The sequence below is a fragment of the Oenanthe melanoleuca genome, chromosome 8 (assembly GCF_029582105.1).
Source record: "Oenanthe melanoleuca isolate GR-GAL-2019-014 chromosome 8, OMel1.0, whole genome shotgun sequence".
NCBI lineage: Eukaryota > Metazoa > Chordata > Aves > Passeriformes > Muscicapidae > Oenanthe > Oenanthe melanoleuca.
This window is the reverse complement of record NC_079342.1, coordinates 9308279-9325531: the sequence shown is the minus strand read 5'-3', so window position 1 is coordinate 9325531 and position 17253 is coordinate 9308279. Positions and strand designations below refer to the sequence as shown.

The 17253-nt window shown below is 39.8% G+C and overlaps 1 protein-coding gene across 1 annotated transcript in view; it reads right to left on the bottom strand.

Moving 5' to 3' along the window:
• PLPPR5 (phospholipid phosphatase related 5) overlaps window positions 1-16970 on the bottom strand; it is a 44116-nt gene extending 27146 nt beyond the window's left edge. Inside the window, exon 1 of the mRNA XM_056497887.1 lies at window positions 16622-16970. Coding sequence (XP_056353862.1) covers window positions 16622-16852 — 231 coding nt within the window. The 5' untranslated portion in view covers window positions 16853-16970. The remainder of the gene's footprint in view (window positions 1-16621) is intronic.
• Between the last annotated feature and the right edge of the window lie 283 nt (window positions 16971-17253).

Sequence of the window (17253 nt, the reverse complement as noted above, 5' to 3'; positions counted from 1 at the left end):
CCAATCACTAACACCTGTCCCTTTCCTTGTTTTCTTCTCAGGATTCTTATAGCATTTTGCATACATTCCCTACACTGACTTCTTCCTCCCAAGTAAGCCCAGGTTTTTTCTGTATTAGTCATTTTTCTGAATCCAGGCAAGCTGTGCCTAGTTTTAGCACTGCATGTCAATTTAAAAATCTAATTTGTCCTTCCATCCAGTATATTCTTAACTTGGTTCTAAATTCTGCGTTCTCTTCAACTCAAAATGTCAAGCCTGACTCACTCCAAATATTAGAGCTAGAGCAGCTCTGACATTGTTGATTTTCCAGTGAACTGACTCCATAAACAAACTTCCCCTAGTGTCTCCTATGGTTTATAACAGTCAGTACCTATATAAACAAATTACCTTAAATCTGCACTTTAAAAAGTACTGATGAGGTCTACTTGAGAACCTACATTCTCATATATTTCATGTAACTCCCAATAAAGTCCCAGGACCCAAGTGAGACTTCAATATTCACTTGCATGACAAGATACCTGAGGGTACATGAATACGGTTCAAAAAGATAAATCCTGAAATGCTGATAATCTCCATTTGGGATTAGGAAATAAATGTCTGTGTATACAGTCATAGACCTTTCCAGCTAACACCTACTTTAGGCTACACAAATGTTCAAGAAATATTTCACACAGGCCAGGGAATGTCATAGAATACACAGTTCCCTCTCTGCCAATTCTCAAGGTTATGCTGTAACTACAGCAACCACTCAGATAGATGAGTAACACTGAAAAGTGGTTACTGCATTAAAAAGACCACTAAATATTCATCCATGTGCTCATCTTGTCAAGTTAAGATTACAATACAGTGCATTGTAGCTTCCCTTCTGACTTCATTTCATTCATTGTGTTTAGCCCATTTAGGCATGACTTGAACAGTAACCAAGACTTCTATGAGACCATCTTCAAGAAATAACCTGGGGTAATGAGCATCTCAGGCAGTCCATATCTCTGCTCTTCTCTCTAGAATGAACTTCCTTGTTTTTCCTTATCAGGCAAGAAGGGAAGGTAGGGGATGGAGCTAAAAATCTTGGAAATTATTTACGCATCTCTAGGAAAACTGTTATCAATTAAATTGCATGGCCTCCCTATTCATTTCACTTATGAGTTCCCACTTAGTGTGGGATCTCTTCTAAAAATATGGCTTCTATCTGCTTTGTTATTCCTGCTCTTTACCTTGTCTTTTTAGCTTTTGAGACCATGGGCTATTCCTGGCCTATTTCCTTTTTAAAAATGCCATCCATGTACCAATGAGCATAACGGCCTCAGAGTTTGGGAAATCCAGGAGCATAAAACTTGGCCTTTAGTGATGCTGAAAGTAAAGCTCCACTCTCCACTTGAAGCTAAAATTGTTGAGTGAGGTGACAGCCCTGGCAGGAAAAGTAGCAACAGTATTTCCAGCAGGAGCAGTTTCAAGCTCATTATGCAGAGCTTTCCCTTGAGGCCATTTTCTTTGTGTTTTTCTTGTTCTCATTGCTTCTTGCTTGCTTAAACTGACAGCAAATGCCCCGATCAATTTTCAGAGAAGTACATTTTCTATAGTAACAAATGACCAGTAGTTTTGCAGAAAATGAAAAAATAAATCCTAGATAAATCTGTGTGGTATTGATTAAATACAAATATCTTCTCTTGCATTCAGCATGAGGATATAAGACCATACTGCATAGCAGCTTCTAAAGGTCTACAGAAAAGATGTAAAAAAAAAACCCAACTGTTTCCCTAAAAAATAATTTTGAACAAAATAGCCTTTTGAAGCCTGTAAATTTTATTTTAAAAATATGTACTTCCCAAGTTTTTTTGAGAAAAATACTAAAAATTAATATATTTGGTTATGTCCACTTACAAAAGAAAAATAGCAGAAAAAGATTACATATCTAATAGTGATTTATTCACTTCTCTGTAGTGCAGAGTAAGGCTACATGCTACTAAACAGTAATGTTACTTTTGACAGGAACAAATATTCTTTATTTCCCTTTTTAATACATTGTAGACATACTCAATATGTAATGATAAAGGTTGCTCTCTTCAGGAAGACTTTACTGGTACTAGAAAGCAAGAGGAAAACAATAACCAATCATTTACAAACAGGAAACCAGAAATGAACCATATGAGAACATAATCACAGAGACACAGACAACTTCTTCATTCACTGACTTGTCTTCATTCATTACCACATGAGAGGAATAAAATGAAATATTTAGAAGTAAAGTCCCTTAAGAGCTTCCTTTTTTCCTTATGCAAATGGCATCTCCTCTGGAGCCCACCCGTGGTGTCATCAGGCCAAGCCTCCGCAGAGCAGCACCAGGGCTGGAATCGCACAATGACACAGCAAAGGCTGGTTATGGAAAAGGTCATTTAGAGAAACAGTTATCACAAGGCCTTGTGCCATCACCAGAGGGCCACAACTGGTGGCACAAGAGAGCAAGGCCTGGTATGGCACTCGATGCTCCGGGACTGAGGCCGGGCACTGGGCACATTTGCCATTTGCCACCTGCTCGTGTCTTTTCATGAACCTTTTGTACCTCTGTGAGATAAGAACACCCAGCTGCTCCACACTGCAGATCTCCAGGCCATTAGAAATGGCCAGGACACTGGCTTAGGAATGCCAGTGTGGCAGTCTGGGGGACAAGTGTCTGGCACCTGGCTCTAAATCTATCTAAATGCTAGCACAGTTTCACAATACTGAAACGAGTATTCTTCTTGAACAGATTGCAAGAGGTAGTAAATAAGAGATATTCATGAGAATTCTTGCCCATGCATCAAGCTCTTCTAATTTTAAAAAGTAACATCAGAAAACTAGGGAAAATATGTTAATCTAGAGAAAATCTCTACATCTAAAAAAGCCCTAGTAAATGGTGAGGGGGAAAGAGAAAAATTAATTCAAAACTACCTTCTAAAGACATAAACTCAAATTTAAAATTGTGAAGTTCCTTTAGACTCAAATACTCCAGATAAGGTTATCATAGGAAATTCTTACAGTTTTTAAATTGTTCTCATTTTTTTTTTATAAAAACCAAGGATGCCATTATGCAAAGTTTCCAAACTCCACACTACAAACACACCCCCTTAGGAAAATGAGTTGCAATATGACCAGATACCAACTGATTTTAGTCTCCTGATCTCTGATGGATACATGAAAAAGGTTGTTGTTAAATATAATTATTTCATTAAGGAGTTTGAAAAAGAATTCTACATTAAAATTTTTCATTTTTCTCGAGCACTTAACTTCAACTTTTACAATACTGTGGTGTTTGTGAAGGAAAAACAAAATGTTTAAAGCTCCATGATTTATCTTCTCTATCAGAAGATGAATTTCACATACGTTTATCTCTGCACTCAGCTGTATCAAGGAAGTCTTCCATTGGACTTCAAGTGACACATGTGGAGAAGACTGTGGTTCTTTATGACTTGACCTCGGTGAACCCCTTTGTTTTTTCACTGGCCAAGAAAACCGTACACTGTTCTGTCTGCTGAGGCAGATTGGTGTCCTAACCGTTCTGTGCCTATTGAAAATATGATTCCCTGATAAATACCCATGATCATTTCCAACAGCAATGTTACTCTGTCTTTTAAGCCTTAGGTGACGATCTGTCCACTGTGCTTTTCTACCCAGGATGAACATTCAATTGCAAAATTCAGCATAAACGGTCTTTCATCCCTGTTTGAATAAAATCTGATCACATAAAAGGCATCTCTTAAAGATTCTGGTCACAAAGTAGTGGTTTTACAGTCAGTATATGACTGTAGCCAACTGTTCTCAGAGGCTCAGAAGAAAGAGAATATCTGAATTTCTCGTTTTCCCACTGTCTTACTTTTAGCTTCACTTCTACTCAAGGCCAGATACATTTTGCAGATATATTATTCCTGAGATCAGTTCAAGGAAAGCCACTTTCACTGAATTGCCATTGCCATGAAACAATGGAAAATGAAGGATCAAACACTGGAACAGGATAAGTACCCTGTGTTTTAACAGAGTTCTGAAAAAACATGCTGTACCTAAGATTAATATCTGTAAGATTCCACAAATACTGTTTTCTGGATTTTTCTTGCAAAATATATGTGTCAACAAAACATACACACAACTGGTTTATTATCATCAACTAGTATTTCATTCATAATGATGAATTCAGGCAGACAGCTCAATAAAATAATTCCAAGCTTTTTATTAAAAATGACCTACAAAATAAAACAGCTCTTTGTAATCACGTAAGTAGCTCCACTTCTACTAATAATGGCCTCTGTATAAGCACCTCATCCTTTACCATTACCTTAGGCTACAGTATAATTGCCAAGAAATGAAATACATTAAGGTCATTAACCTTTCCTAGTTGAAATCCAAGGTAGTAACCCCACTAACTTCAGCACGAGGTGGATTAGCTGAAAATGGCACTCTAGATTAAGAGCAATACCTCATCCAAAGTCCAGAAATAAATCTTAGCTATGAATACTATATCAAGAAAATAACAAAACTAGGAAGACAATCCAATTCTACACGGAAGCAGTACCAAATATTTGAGAGAGGTTTAACAGATCAGATAAATCAGAAAGATAAGTCAAAAAATGCCCACTCCTGAACATATTAACTTATAAGTAATTTTTCTAATATACTTTGTCTTTACATTAAGTAAAGTAAGCATTACTTCAAAGAATCCAGGTGTCATTGAAATGAGTTTAAAACACTTTAAATGCCCATGCATAGAAACATTTGGTCTAAAACTATGACATTCTGAACTGTGTCACATTAGGATTACTTGTTCATAACATGTGCAATTCAGCATAAAACCAGCAGTAAAATGACTCAGTAACAAACCCTGAGAATAGTAATCCACACTTCTAGTGCCTCTGAGAGCCAGCAAACAAGTGACCAAACAAAAGCTGTCAAGTAGAGAAAAGTAGAGATTGTACCTTTGACTGGGTTACTCAAGCATCAGTACAAGAGAATGACTCTACAGAAGTTAACTTTTGAAGCTTTACTGACCAGGTAGACTCATGACATTACTCCCAGAAGTAGAGATGCTGGTCTGGGAGAAAGGATCCAAAAGAAAAGAGGTCTGAAGTGCCTCTTCTAGCCTCACCTCAAACAACTAGCAAGCCCAGATGCAAAACAATATGTGACCATTCCCCCTGCATCTCCTCCCTGACTTGAAAGCTGTAATTTCACAGTGTGCAATTATTTCTCCTTAAGAATATTATTATAATAAATTAAGATACTGAAGTGATGTTTATTAGAAACAGAATCTTAATCAAGTCATACAAGTGGGGGTAGAGGCCTGTTTAGGAGCACCAAGAGCTTTAATAATTACTTACCCCAGCTCTTAACAAAGCAATGGGAATGAATTAGCCAGCAAGCTTTTTCACAAAATATTGCACATCTGTAGCACATCCCATTTATCTTTTTTTAATAAATATACCAGACGAAAGACCTTTTCAATAATGATACTGTATATTCTGTAGATCAAATATGGTGGATTTTCTTTATGGTAGGTTTTCTGCAAATATGATTTGCGCCACTTTTGTCACTCTTTCAACTCTGCTACACAATGACTATTTTACTGCTCCTGCCACAAATCCAGATGGCTGCAGATGTGCAGCTGGCAACACTATGTTGTCTGACCCTGTTTAGAAGTTTACACAATGCAGTGCTTGAATCAAGAGGAAGTCCCAAGTGCCCTCATTGGCACAGCAGCCAATGAGCTGAAACAGGAGTAGCAAGAGTGGGAAATTTCAGCAAAAATTTCCTAGTACAGGAAATGCCTGCAAGACAGAGGGGAGATTGTATACTTTGCTGTGAAGACAGCAGAGCATAAAAACAGCTCTTTAAGGCATGCAGTGGTATTCTCAAAACTAATTGCAAAGTCCATTGGCTGAAGTAAGCCCAGCTACTCTTCTTCAATATGTGACTGTATCTCTTTCCACTCATGAAATAGTGCATAATGGTTTACCCTAGCAAGGATCATCTCCTTTGCACAGATCTGTAGAATAATAGCAAATATGCTGCTGGCTTTATCAAATACCTTGAAAAAAGCTCAAGTGGTGAGAGAAGTGTTTTAAGGATGAATGATTCTATTTAAAATTTTTAGATCTTGTGAAGCTCTGACACTGTCTTCAAGGCAGACTTTATAATAGCTGGTTTTTGGTCTTCTCTGCGAAGACAATAAAGGATATTATATAAAATACATACTGTTACATAAATGTACAACTCCATGTTTTTAGCCAGTCTTGGATGCAATCTCATTATTGAAACAATTTAAATTACTACAAAGAGAATTCAAATGAAAGGTGCTTGCACACATCCAGTGATAACAATTTTAGTACTCTCATGTAAATGAACGAACCCTTTGAGGCATTACATTTTTGCCATTGGTATTCAAGGTTAAAAGTACATGTGAACTGAACTATGGATACAAGTCGACCAAGTAAACATGACTTTTTCTGGCAACACATTGCACATATACACCTGCATATGTAAACATTTTTTTTTTTAAGAAATAATGATCAATCTGCTTTATGATTTCCATCTACTCCTAATCACACTCAATTCAGAAACAAAAGAAATACTGGATAAAGCTGCAGTACTGACTATTAAAATGAATGTGGTTCCGGAAAAAGATTCTATTGGCACCAAATTCATTCAACACACAGCACTCCACCTCAGGAAAGCCTTGTGATTTCAAATAGCACTGAAGCACGTGATTAAACTCCATCAGTACCAAGATAATTCATTAACAATATCAAGATAACAAATTAGCAATCTTGCTCTGGTATGACTGCTCATGCACAAATCTCCAAGTGCTTTACAGAGCAGCCTAGTTTCACAACTTCCATTTGACAGCTAGGCATTAATGGCTACATTTCCATCCTGCTTGAGTGGTCAGATTCCTTCACCAAGGCAAAGCCTGACAGAACTCACAGCCCAGCTCTGTACATTCATTCTGCCAGCTGCAGATGTCCCCAAGCCACTCACATGGCCCAAGGTCAATCTGCCTACAAATCTCAGCTGCCTTTGCTAAATGCTCTGGAAAGAGTCCCCGTGACTGACTGAAGCGCTGACTTCAGCCAAGCGTGAGCCCTTGGCACAGGGGCCCATCCCAGCAGCTGGAATGTCCCCACACCATCCACATGGAACAGGCTCATGGCCTGCAGTCTAATGCAGCACAAGCTCCCCAGTCCTCCCCTGGGCCTCTTGGAAGCTCAGACTCACATCTGTGCACTTTGAATGCATGATGGCAGCAGCCTCAGGCCTGGCCTCATGGCAGAGTCTTAACACAGCCCAAAAGGGCCAAGGACACTCCTCACAGGGACAGGAAAAGCAGAACTTGAGCAGCAGAGAGGCTCTGGACATCAGGCTCAATCTATGACCAAAGCACTAATAAGTGTGTGCAGAAGCTTGGGCACGTCCACACATCGCTCTCCATAGAGCTAAACTCGTGCACAGACCTGCACTGGGTAGGTCAGGCGTCAGCCAGGAGCTGCTGCACCCTGTGAGGTCTCCCCTTCTCAGGAGAGCCCTGTTATGGACAGCCTATGCACCCACTATAAAACCCAAAAACCTAACACATCCTGGGCTAAGTCTAGATTAAAGCAGGTCAAGCTCAAATTCTTCACCTTGTGCTCCCCCACAGGCTGCAAGTTCATGTCATTGGTAACTGCAGCTCAGCTGACCCATGATTAAGAAATCTTTAAGCAGAATTAATTCAGTCATGTCTGAGCCCTAAATTGCTACAGACAGGTCACAGAAATCTCTATTACTACCCAAAATAACTATACTAGGAAGCTGAGTTCCACTTATGGATTCTAACATTCGATACTTGATTTATAAAGCACCAAACTATACACTGATCAAAGAAACTCTCATAATACTACTAAAAATTTGAATGATAAAAAATAAAATGTATGACTGATACTTTTTACAGATAGCATGAAACCTACCAATCTAAAACAACAGGTGTTTCAATATGCTGTAAAGAAAAAGAAAAAAATAAAATCTGAATAGAATACTGTTAGGCAAATTTCTGTTCTTCATAGCTGCTTTTTAAAAAATTATTATTTAGAAAATGAAAAACTCTGAATGCCTTAATACACACTCTTTAACCTGACACGGATGAGAGACAAGACATAGTAATAGCAGAGAAAGAAAAATAATATTTTTAAACATAGCTATACTGAATTTATAATTGGCTGTACATTAGCAAGTGCATATCGTTAATGAAATTTTCATTTAAATATACAATGCATAATAATTAGACAATGGATATTTATCAGACATTTACACAATAGACACAGAACTATAGATAATTGTATGTTGTCTAGACTGGCAACCAGAAGTGGAATCCACAACCCAAGTTTTCATACCATATAACCAGGAAGGTTTTTTATGGTGCATCATACTCCAGGAAGTGGCATCCAGAATTAAGATTACATTAACTGACATCCAGTCAGTTTTGAATCTGTGCTGAACAATTTTTTTACACTAATAGATTCTAAAAAGCCTTAATATATACAATCATTTTTCTATTGCAGATTTCTTAGCATTTTACATTGAAAATAAATATATTCTGATCCACAGATATATAGAAGGGCTCTTAGCAAAGGCAGTTTGCCCAGAGACAGCAAATGCTAGAACTTCTGCTTTCCTAGTCACTGTCCATCACCATGATCATTGCACTATGTGCAAATACAAAGGGCTTTGTTTCAACAAACATTCCTCCTTAAAACAGTATGTCTCATGTACAAGTTTTTGAGTGCCAGAGGTATGGTATATGCACTTCAGGTGGACTTTTTACTTGCAATCTATGAGGTTACCACATCTCCGTCAAATAAAAACCATTTATGATGAAAGCTGGGCCATCATGCACTTCAGTGCATCTGAGAGATGTTGAAAGAGCATATAAAGCTTTTTAAACATCATTCTGCTTTTAAGGCTGAAAAACACAGCTAAAGCTACTTACAATTCTACTTTGGCTGTCATTTATTATGTATCATATGGACACCCATCTCCTCAATCCTGCATGATGTACAATGAGCAAGAATTGTTTAGTTGAAAAACTGATTATTACTTCAAGCCTACTATTTTAGATTACAAACAACAATGCAAATTCCTTAATCGTGCAGGATTAGTTGGATTAACAATTTCTCACTTAAACGTAAGTGCATCATTTGTAGGACAAGCAGGCATTCAGCTGCTGCACACAGAACCCTGCCTGCCTTGTTCACATCTGCTTGCCACTTTACTTCCAGAGAGCCCATCAAAGGATGAAGCATATGGCCTCGATATCGTTAGTGTTTGTAAATCACATGCATACTAAGCACAGCAGAAATACATTCAAATACAAACATAAGTACAAACATAACTTCTGCAGGCACTGTTCATGTAAGCCATCACTCCACAACGGGAAGACACATGGATAAAGAATTCCCATGAAAACACACAGTGGTTCTGATTTTTTAATTGTTTCTCCAGGTTATAGCTCTGTTGGATTAGTGGTTTAATGCTGAGATAAAACCAGCATCAGACTATCAAATCATGTATTTGTCTTGCTATGTGTCTCAACAGGCCAATACTGACATCTGGTACACAAAGCCACTGCAGACCTAACAGCATGATTTATTTTTTTATTCTTAAGTAAAGTTGCAAACCAATTATCTATTCACAAAGGAAGAGCATGAAAAAAACTGTCCCTTAGCTTTAAACTTCTCCTGTATTCCAGAAAAGGGCATTCCTCCTCTCAGAAAAAGTGGCTTCCTGAAAAATGGGCCAGCAAGAGAAAGGCACATAAAGCTAAAAAGCTTTAGCTTCTTCATACATAACCTATTTCAATAATCCTGGAATTATTTTCTTTGATTAGCTAATTAGTTTCTCAAATAAAACCATTTCCATTCACTTTCAGAGGCTGCTTAGTCTAGCCAATTCACATGAATCAGGATGTAAAACTTTAATCTTCTCTTGCTTTATCACTGTCTTACCTAAAACAGCATAATGAGACATTCAAATATAATAAAAGTTGACAACTCCCAGAAAAAGAGTACTAGGACAGACTGCATATCTTGCTGGGCAGTTCCTTAACTTTCTCAATAAGTTGTACATAAAACTGAAAACTTTAATACCTTGCTACATATTCTTGGGATTTTTTTTGCCGTGTAACACAGTTGCTGGCAACTGTTCATCCTTGCATTATTTATCAAGCTTCCTTGAGTCTTTTCTGTCAGAAATGACAAAACACTTTAATCTCCTTCAGGACACACAGAGGTCACTCCTTCTTCAAGCAGCAGACGAGAAGAAAAGTGTTCAATTCTTAGAATCATAGGATTCCTCAGTTGGAAGGGACCCTTAAAGATCATCTGGTTCCCAGTCCAGGTTGCTCAAAGCCTCATCCAACCTGGCCTTGAACAATTTTATGGATGGGGAATCCACAGTTTTCCTGGGCAACCTGTTCCAGTATCACACCACTCTCATAGTGAAGAATTTCTTCCTAATGTCTACTCTAAATCGAATCCCTTTCAGTTTAAACCATTGTCCTATCACTATGATCCCTTGTAAAAAAGTCCCTCTCCAGCTTTCCTGCAGGCTCCATTTATGTAGTGGAAGGAGTTCTAAGGTCTTCTCAAAGCTCTCTCTTCTCCAGGCTAAACAACCTCATCTCTCTCACCCTGTGCTCACAGGAGACATGCTCCAGCCCCTTGATTTCCTTTGTGATCTTTCTCTGGACTCACTCCAGCAGGTCCATGTTATTCTTATGTGGGGGGGCCCAGAGCTGGATGCAATACTCCAGTGGGATCTCACGAAAGTGGAATGTCCTTGTGCTTTAGGTTTTTCCAATACTATTAAGGTGTCCGTAGAAGCGAAAGTGACTTGGTACCAGCTATGAAGTAGAAAATTAATCAGTCTAAAATAGATTGAAGGAATACTTGGGAAGGTAGAGCTTTTTCTGATTAAGATAAGGAATGAAGAAACAGCTCAGGCATGAGGCATGGCAAATTCACAGAAAATATTTTCAGGACTTTAATTCTAGATTATGCTTTTCCTCACATTGTAACAGACAACTAAGTATTTGATGTCTCAGATATCACAATCTAGAACCCTTTATCATGTACAGTACTAAGTAACACACTAGTAGAATAGTTTCAGTGAACTACAGGTTAATTTAAAGCTTCCTTGCCAGGAGCATTTTGAGAACTCAGCCTGAGAAAATTTGATCAGTCCCTGATGCCATAGCACACAGATTCATAGATGTCAGAAGGAAAACAGGTACTAGCAGATTCAGAAAAGAAAACTGAGATGGGAGGTGTCCAGTCACATCACCTAGATCTATGTGCTGGAATCAAGTGGTGCATCTCCTTCAGGTCTCTGCATATTCTTCAGCTGTTCTTGAGCTACTCAGACCTGGAGCTATTAAGACAGCAGCAAAGGCAGAGAAGAAGAAAAGAGACTTAGGAAAACTGCGCTGATATTTCTAAAGGTAACTTCTCTTTTTCAATTTTCACAGAATGATCTTGCTCTTTCTTAAGCATCGGGGTACAGTAAATTTGATATAAAAACAATGATATTGCACCTTTCACTTTACAGTCTTTCTTTTGCCAGGATTCAAAACTTCTTCCTCTGAGGAAAAAGTTACTGACTAAAGCTAAACTAGAGGCATAATGTCTGGTTTTTAACATCCATTCCTTGATGTGCCAAATCTAAAGATTCCTCCAGTCCACTGAAAAAAAAGAATGCAATCTAAATGGCAAATATTTTTTCAGTAGTGACATTAAAAGTATTATCTTAAAACAAATTATTCTTTAATTGGTTTGCAGAGAAAATACAAATATCTTAGGAACTCACCTGGGCAAATAGAAGTTTATCTTTTATGGATAAGAACTGCAATCATGTATTTGTTACTTGGAAATAAAAACAACATTTGCATAATATGACTGTTTACATATCTTAATGCAAGTATGTCAGTATCTCCTCCTGGCTTTTATATGACAGTCAGCATACATCTTTGGTCCAACACATCACATTTTATACCACTTACTGTTTAAACAGTTTTGACATTTTAAGTAATCCATATTAGCATGTGGAATCACTAAAAGAATCCTTGAGTGCACTTCACAGTATTTTAAAGAGGTCAAAATTATTAACATCTACTAGAAAGAAATAATGCAGAACTGATCACTCTATAGATTCTGAAAACAAGAGACACTAGCCTCACCGTTCTAGAAATCATCTCTACTGGAAGTTAAAGGATTAGACTGACGTGCATTTCCCAAGCTACATCTGTCATAACAAGTTTAAAAATGCAACCAGCCCACTGAGCAAGAACTGGCACTTTGGGAAATGGCTTAAATAGCACTGAGCCCTCAACTAGCAGTTCTATGCTTATTACATATTTGAATAGACTCAAATCACGAACTTTTTCCTGTCCCCTTCACATTTGACTTTAAGAACAAAAAGCAAAAAAAGAACAAACAAAAAGAAAACACAAAAAAAAATCCCAATGTATTCAGAATTTCCACTCTTCTGAATGCAATTTCCACCTCATCTATGTTTTTTAAAAGATTTTACTGTTTGTGTGCCTAATGCACCTTATGTAAACACATCTACTCAATCAAGTCATTACCTGTGCCTCAAAGTGTGACTTAGGAGACCTTCAACAAATTAAAGTCTAACACTGGAAGGGACCATATATTTTATCATATGTTAAGCTGCAGTTGTTTTCAGCACTTTTTAAAAAACAGACTAAACAAAAGCAACTACTTGGGCCCTCAAAATTCTCCAGTGGAAGAACTCAAAGTACAGATTGGACGTATAAGGAACAGTGCCTACATCCTTTAGAGATAATCCACAGAAAACCAACATTATACTGTATCTTCATTTCATGGAACCTACATAAAAGCTAGGAAACCAGTTGGAAAAAGAAAAGTTGCTGCATTCCTCTACAGGTTTCCTACAATTGCTTCAATAGCTGTGAATCATAGAATGGTTTGGGTTGGAAGGGATCTTAAGGCTCATCCAGTTCCAGCCCACCCACCATGGGCAGGGACACCTTGCACAGGCCAGGCTGCTCAAAGTCCATCCAGCCTGGCCTTGAACACTGCCAGGCATGGGACACCCACAGCTACTCCAGACAGCTCTGAAGCTGCAGGGGCTCTAAGCAGAGGCATCTAGGCAGACAATAAATTTGTTACAGCCAAAGTGAATAGCACAATCTGGCTCCTTACTAGATCCTACACAACCTATGAGATATTTTGAATAGAACAGTTCAGCTGGGGAAACCTACAATAATCATCTAGTCCAGCTGCCCACTAAGTCAAGGCTGACCAAATATTTGGTAAATACACGGTAATTACTTGACCAAAGACTGTAGATATACAAGCCCAGTAATTCCCAAGTACAGAGCACAAAACTTCTTTCCTTCAGTCACAATTTCCCTTTCCCATATCAGAGCAGTTAACTCAAAGATAAAAAATACAAAAAAAAACCCCAAACCCCAACAAAAACAAAAAATAAAAACTAAATTAAAAAACAAAGAAACAAACAAACAAAACCCAATAAAAACAACAAAACAAGCAAACAAAAAAACCACACGCATGCATAAAATCCAAACAAAAAAGTCAAAACCCCATCAAAAAGTCAAGCATTCCAGTAGAGCTAGTCTCTGCTTCTGCCCTGAGACTGCACTTCTCAGATCACGCTCCTGAGCACCTGTGCCTTGCCTTGCCAGCCAGCTGCATCTGTCCCTGGATGGCATGGGGGCAGATGGGCTGAGGAAGCAGATTGACTCAGGAATGAAAGCCTGGCAGCAATGCTGCACCAGGGCTGTAGGAATGTACGAGCAGGAAGCAGCATTTTAAAGACTTTCCAGAAAATTTCCAGGATGAACACAGTACATCCCTGTCAAATGACACAGGTTGTTATTTAGGTCTCAGCACATGCAGGCTGCTGCCCTCTGAGCAGACACTCAGCTCAACCCCATGGCTTGACAGGGCTGCTGCAGCATCTCTGATGTGGCACAGGGGTTTTGGATCAGCAGCTGTGTGACAGCAGACAGAGACCCACTGCTGATGAGATGCTCATCAAGACTGGCCCTGCTACTGGTACTTTACTTTTTTTAGTTTTCTACTAGCATGCATGTAGAAAGGAAAATCATTAGAAAAACTAGTTTTTTATGATTTTTGAGCAACTTCATTCAATGCAATGGAACCAGAATAACCTGGTTTATATCTTGAAGCACTCTACAGCTCAAACTCAAAAGTCCCATCAGTCAAAAAAACCTCAGATGCTGTGAACACCAAGGTAAAGATTCTGTTGCTCTACCTCAAAACTCCAGAAAGAGCAATAACCCCATACATCAAAAAAGCAGAAAGAAAAAAAAGTGTTTTTTAAAAAAAAATCCTCATAAACCATAGTATTTAATATCCTATATTCAAGGACAATACTCATTTTAGGGGTAAAAAGGGAAATTGCATTCACAGAAATCCTTTTCTTTCACTAGTCTACAGCTGCGTCTTTACAGACCAAAATACGCCTGTGTTACATTATTCATTTGTATATTTCATATACAGAAACAAAATTACACAGAAATGTAGTCCAAAATGTCATAGAAACAAATTAAATGGAAAAGAACTTAAATCTCTGAAATCTACTACAACTAAAACATATAAGCTGTTTTGGTGAAGAAATCTTACTTGCACCACTCCTTTCAATGAAAAGAACAAGCAAAGGCAATGTACATGTCCTGCACAACTGAGTAAGTGCCATCCCAGGTAAACACTAAGTCCAAGAGGATTGCCCAAAGCAAGTCAGAACAAAACTCTATGTAAAACCTGGAAAATGCATGTATTTAATAAAGTTATTTATTAGACTTAATGCTGTTGAATCCATGAGACTCCCAGGAGCTGAATTTTTTGTTTAATAAAATAAAAATACTTTTTAAAAAAGTTGAACACAGGCACCTACAATGATTTTCCATTCCCTGACATCCCAAAGCATGTCTTATGCCCAAAAGACTGGTGACTGGGAGATGAAACACAGTTAAGTATCATTAAATTCTATTATTAGCTTTTCAGGAAGGCTAATTACACGACTGCCAGCCCAAAATGTCATGGAGATTTCTCTGATGTAATCATCTAGCACCCAGGAAATGAATGGAAACTACCAATCCATCTTGCTGACACATATTAGGAAAAAGAGATGCTTAACATGAATATCTGACATAATCTTTGTAACTTCCTGAGGCAGACAAAAGAAATAGAATTAAAAGCAAAAACAAGCATCACATGCCAACAACAGAGATATATTACAAAAAAAAATAAAATAAACCAACAAAAATTCCCTTTTTGAATCTCAACAGTATTTAGGGCTTCAAAAGAACAAACAGGTAAATAAAGTGGTCAAGTAATTGATGTTCAAATCAAAACAACCAAACAAAGCCAAAATGCAACATAATAGGTTTTGCCAAATGAAGAGGTTCAATCCCTTGGGGAAAAAAAAAAAAGAAAGTTAAAAAGAGAACCAAGTCTCAATACTAAGACTGATCCTGACCACAAGGTTTTATGTGTGATACCATCTGAGATCTCATAATGCCACAAAAGCAGAAATTGTGTCTGGCATTACCATAGTATTACCCTAATTTTGTGCTCCTACTTTGTTACATTTTCCTGAAAAATAATTACTATGATAGAAAAATAATTGCCATCTTAAAAGGCCTCTTCTTATTGCAGTTTTTTATTATTTCAAAATGCTTATGGATAACTAAAATCAACTCTTTACAAGAGCTTTCTGCATGTGTAACTGTGCATGCACCTGGTAAACCCACATATAATCCATCCCCAATAGTCAAATGGTCCCCTCTAGATCCTTCCTCCTCAGTATGGTCAGGGATCACTGAATGATGCTAATGCCATCGTTATCTGACAACACAAGGAGTACCTTCAACAGCTTAAAAGGAATCTCAATGCTTTTCCAAAAAGCTTTCTCTTGGCTGTTTTCCAAAAAAAGATCCCCAAAGAAAATCGATTACATAAATCACTTTTTAGATACACCTGTTTAAAACTGATTGATGAAGATCATATTCAATTAGAGACACATGCTTCGTTTGCACACACATCAGTAACTATGACACAGAGAGACAACTAAATCAAGTAAAACTGCTCCCTGCTCTTTGCACGTACCAGTTGACTTTTAGAAAACACAACTGACAGAGGGGTTTTCTAATTAGTAGCGGATGACACATCAGTAAGTGGTTGCTAAAAACCGGGTTTTTCTCAGGTTGCCCATCTATCTGCAAGCGACGCGCGTTTCGAAAAGAAAAGATAATTTTTTACCAAAAGGAGTCGCACGGGGCTGGAAATACAATCATTGGCAGTTACATAAACCGGTGCTAAAAATAAACTTGAGAGGCGCGGTGGGCACGGTGGGGCAGGGGCTGGGGCCGGCAGCGCTGCCCGCCGGGGCCCCGGGGCCGGGCCGCAGCCCCGGGAGCGCGCAGGGCACCCGCCCGCCGGCGGCACCGCTCCGGCCCGGGGACCCGCGGCACCGCTCCGGCCCGCTCCGGCCCAGCCCAACAAGTCACCGGAGAGCGGGCACGGCGGCCCCTGCTTACCACCAGCACGGGCACGCCTGCGGTCAGCGAGTAGAGGAGCACCGGCGGCACAGCGCTGCGGTCCTCCGGGCCCGGGTAGGGCTTTCGGTACGCGCCCTCGTAGCAGAAGAAGCCTTGCACGTTGACGGTGAAGGTGTCCGTGTACTCGAAGTAATACGCCAGCATCACGGTCCCTGCCATGATCACCATCTGGAAGTAAAGCATGCTGGTGAGCGGAGAGGGCACTCGCATGTACGTGGGCTCCGGCGGCCGCGGCAGCCCCTGTGCCCGGCGGCGCGCTCCGCCCGCTCCCCGGCGGCATCCACCGCGGGCGGGGGCGGCTCAGCGGCGGCCGGCAGCGCTGTCAGCCCGGCGGGGAGGGCGGCCAGGGCAGGCCAGGGCAGGGCAGCGGGGCCCGGCCCGCCGCTCCGGCAGCGGCTCCAGCGCGGGCAGCGGCTCGTGCGGCGGGCGGGCGGAGCGCGGCGGAGGCAGGGCCGGCCCGCCCCGCCCCGCCCCGCCCGGGGAGCAGCGGCCGCGCCGGACCGGCGGGGAAGGGAATTGCTCGACTCCCGGACGGCTCCCGGCACAGCCCAGGGGTCGTGATTAGTAAAGGAACCCTCCGCGCTTTCCCCCCGCCTCCTGCGGGGCGAGGG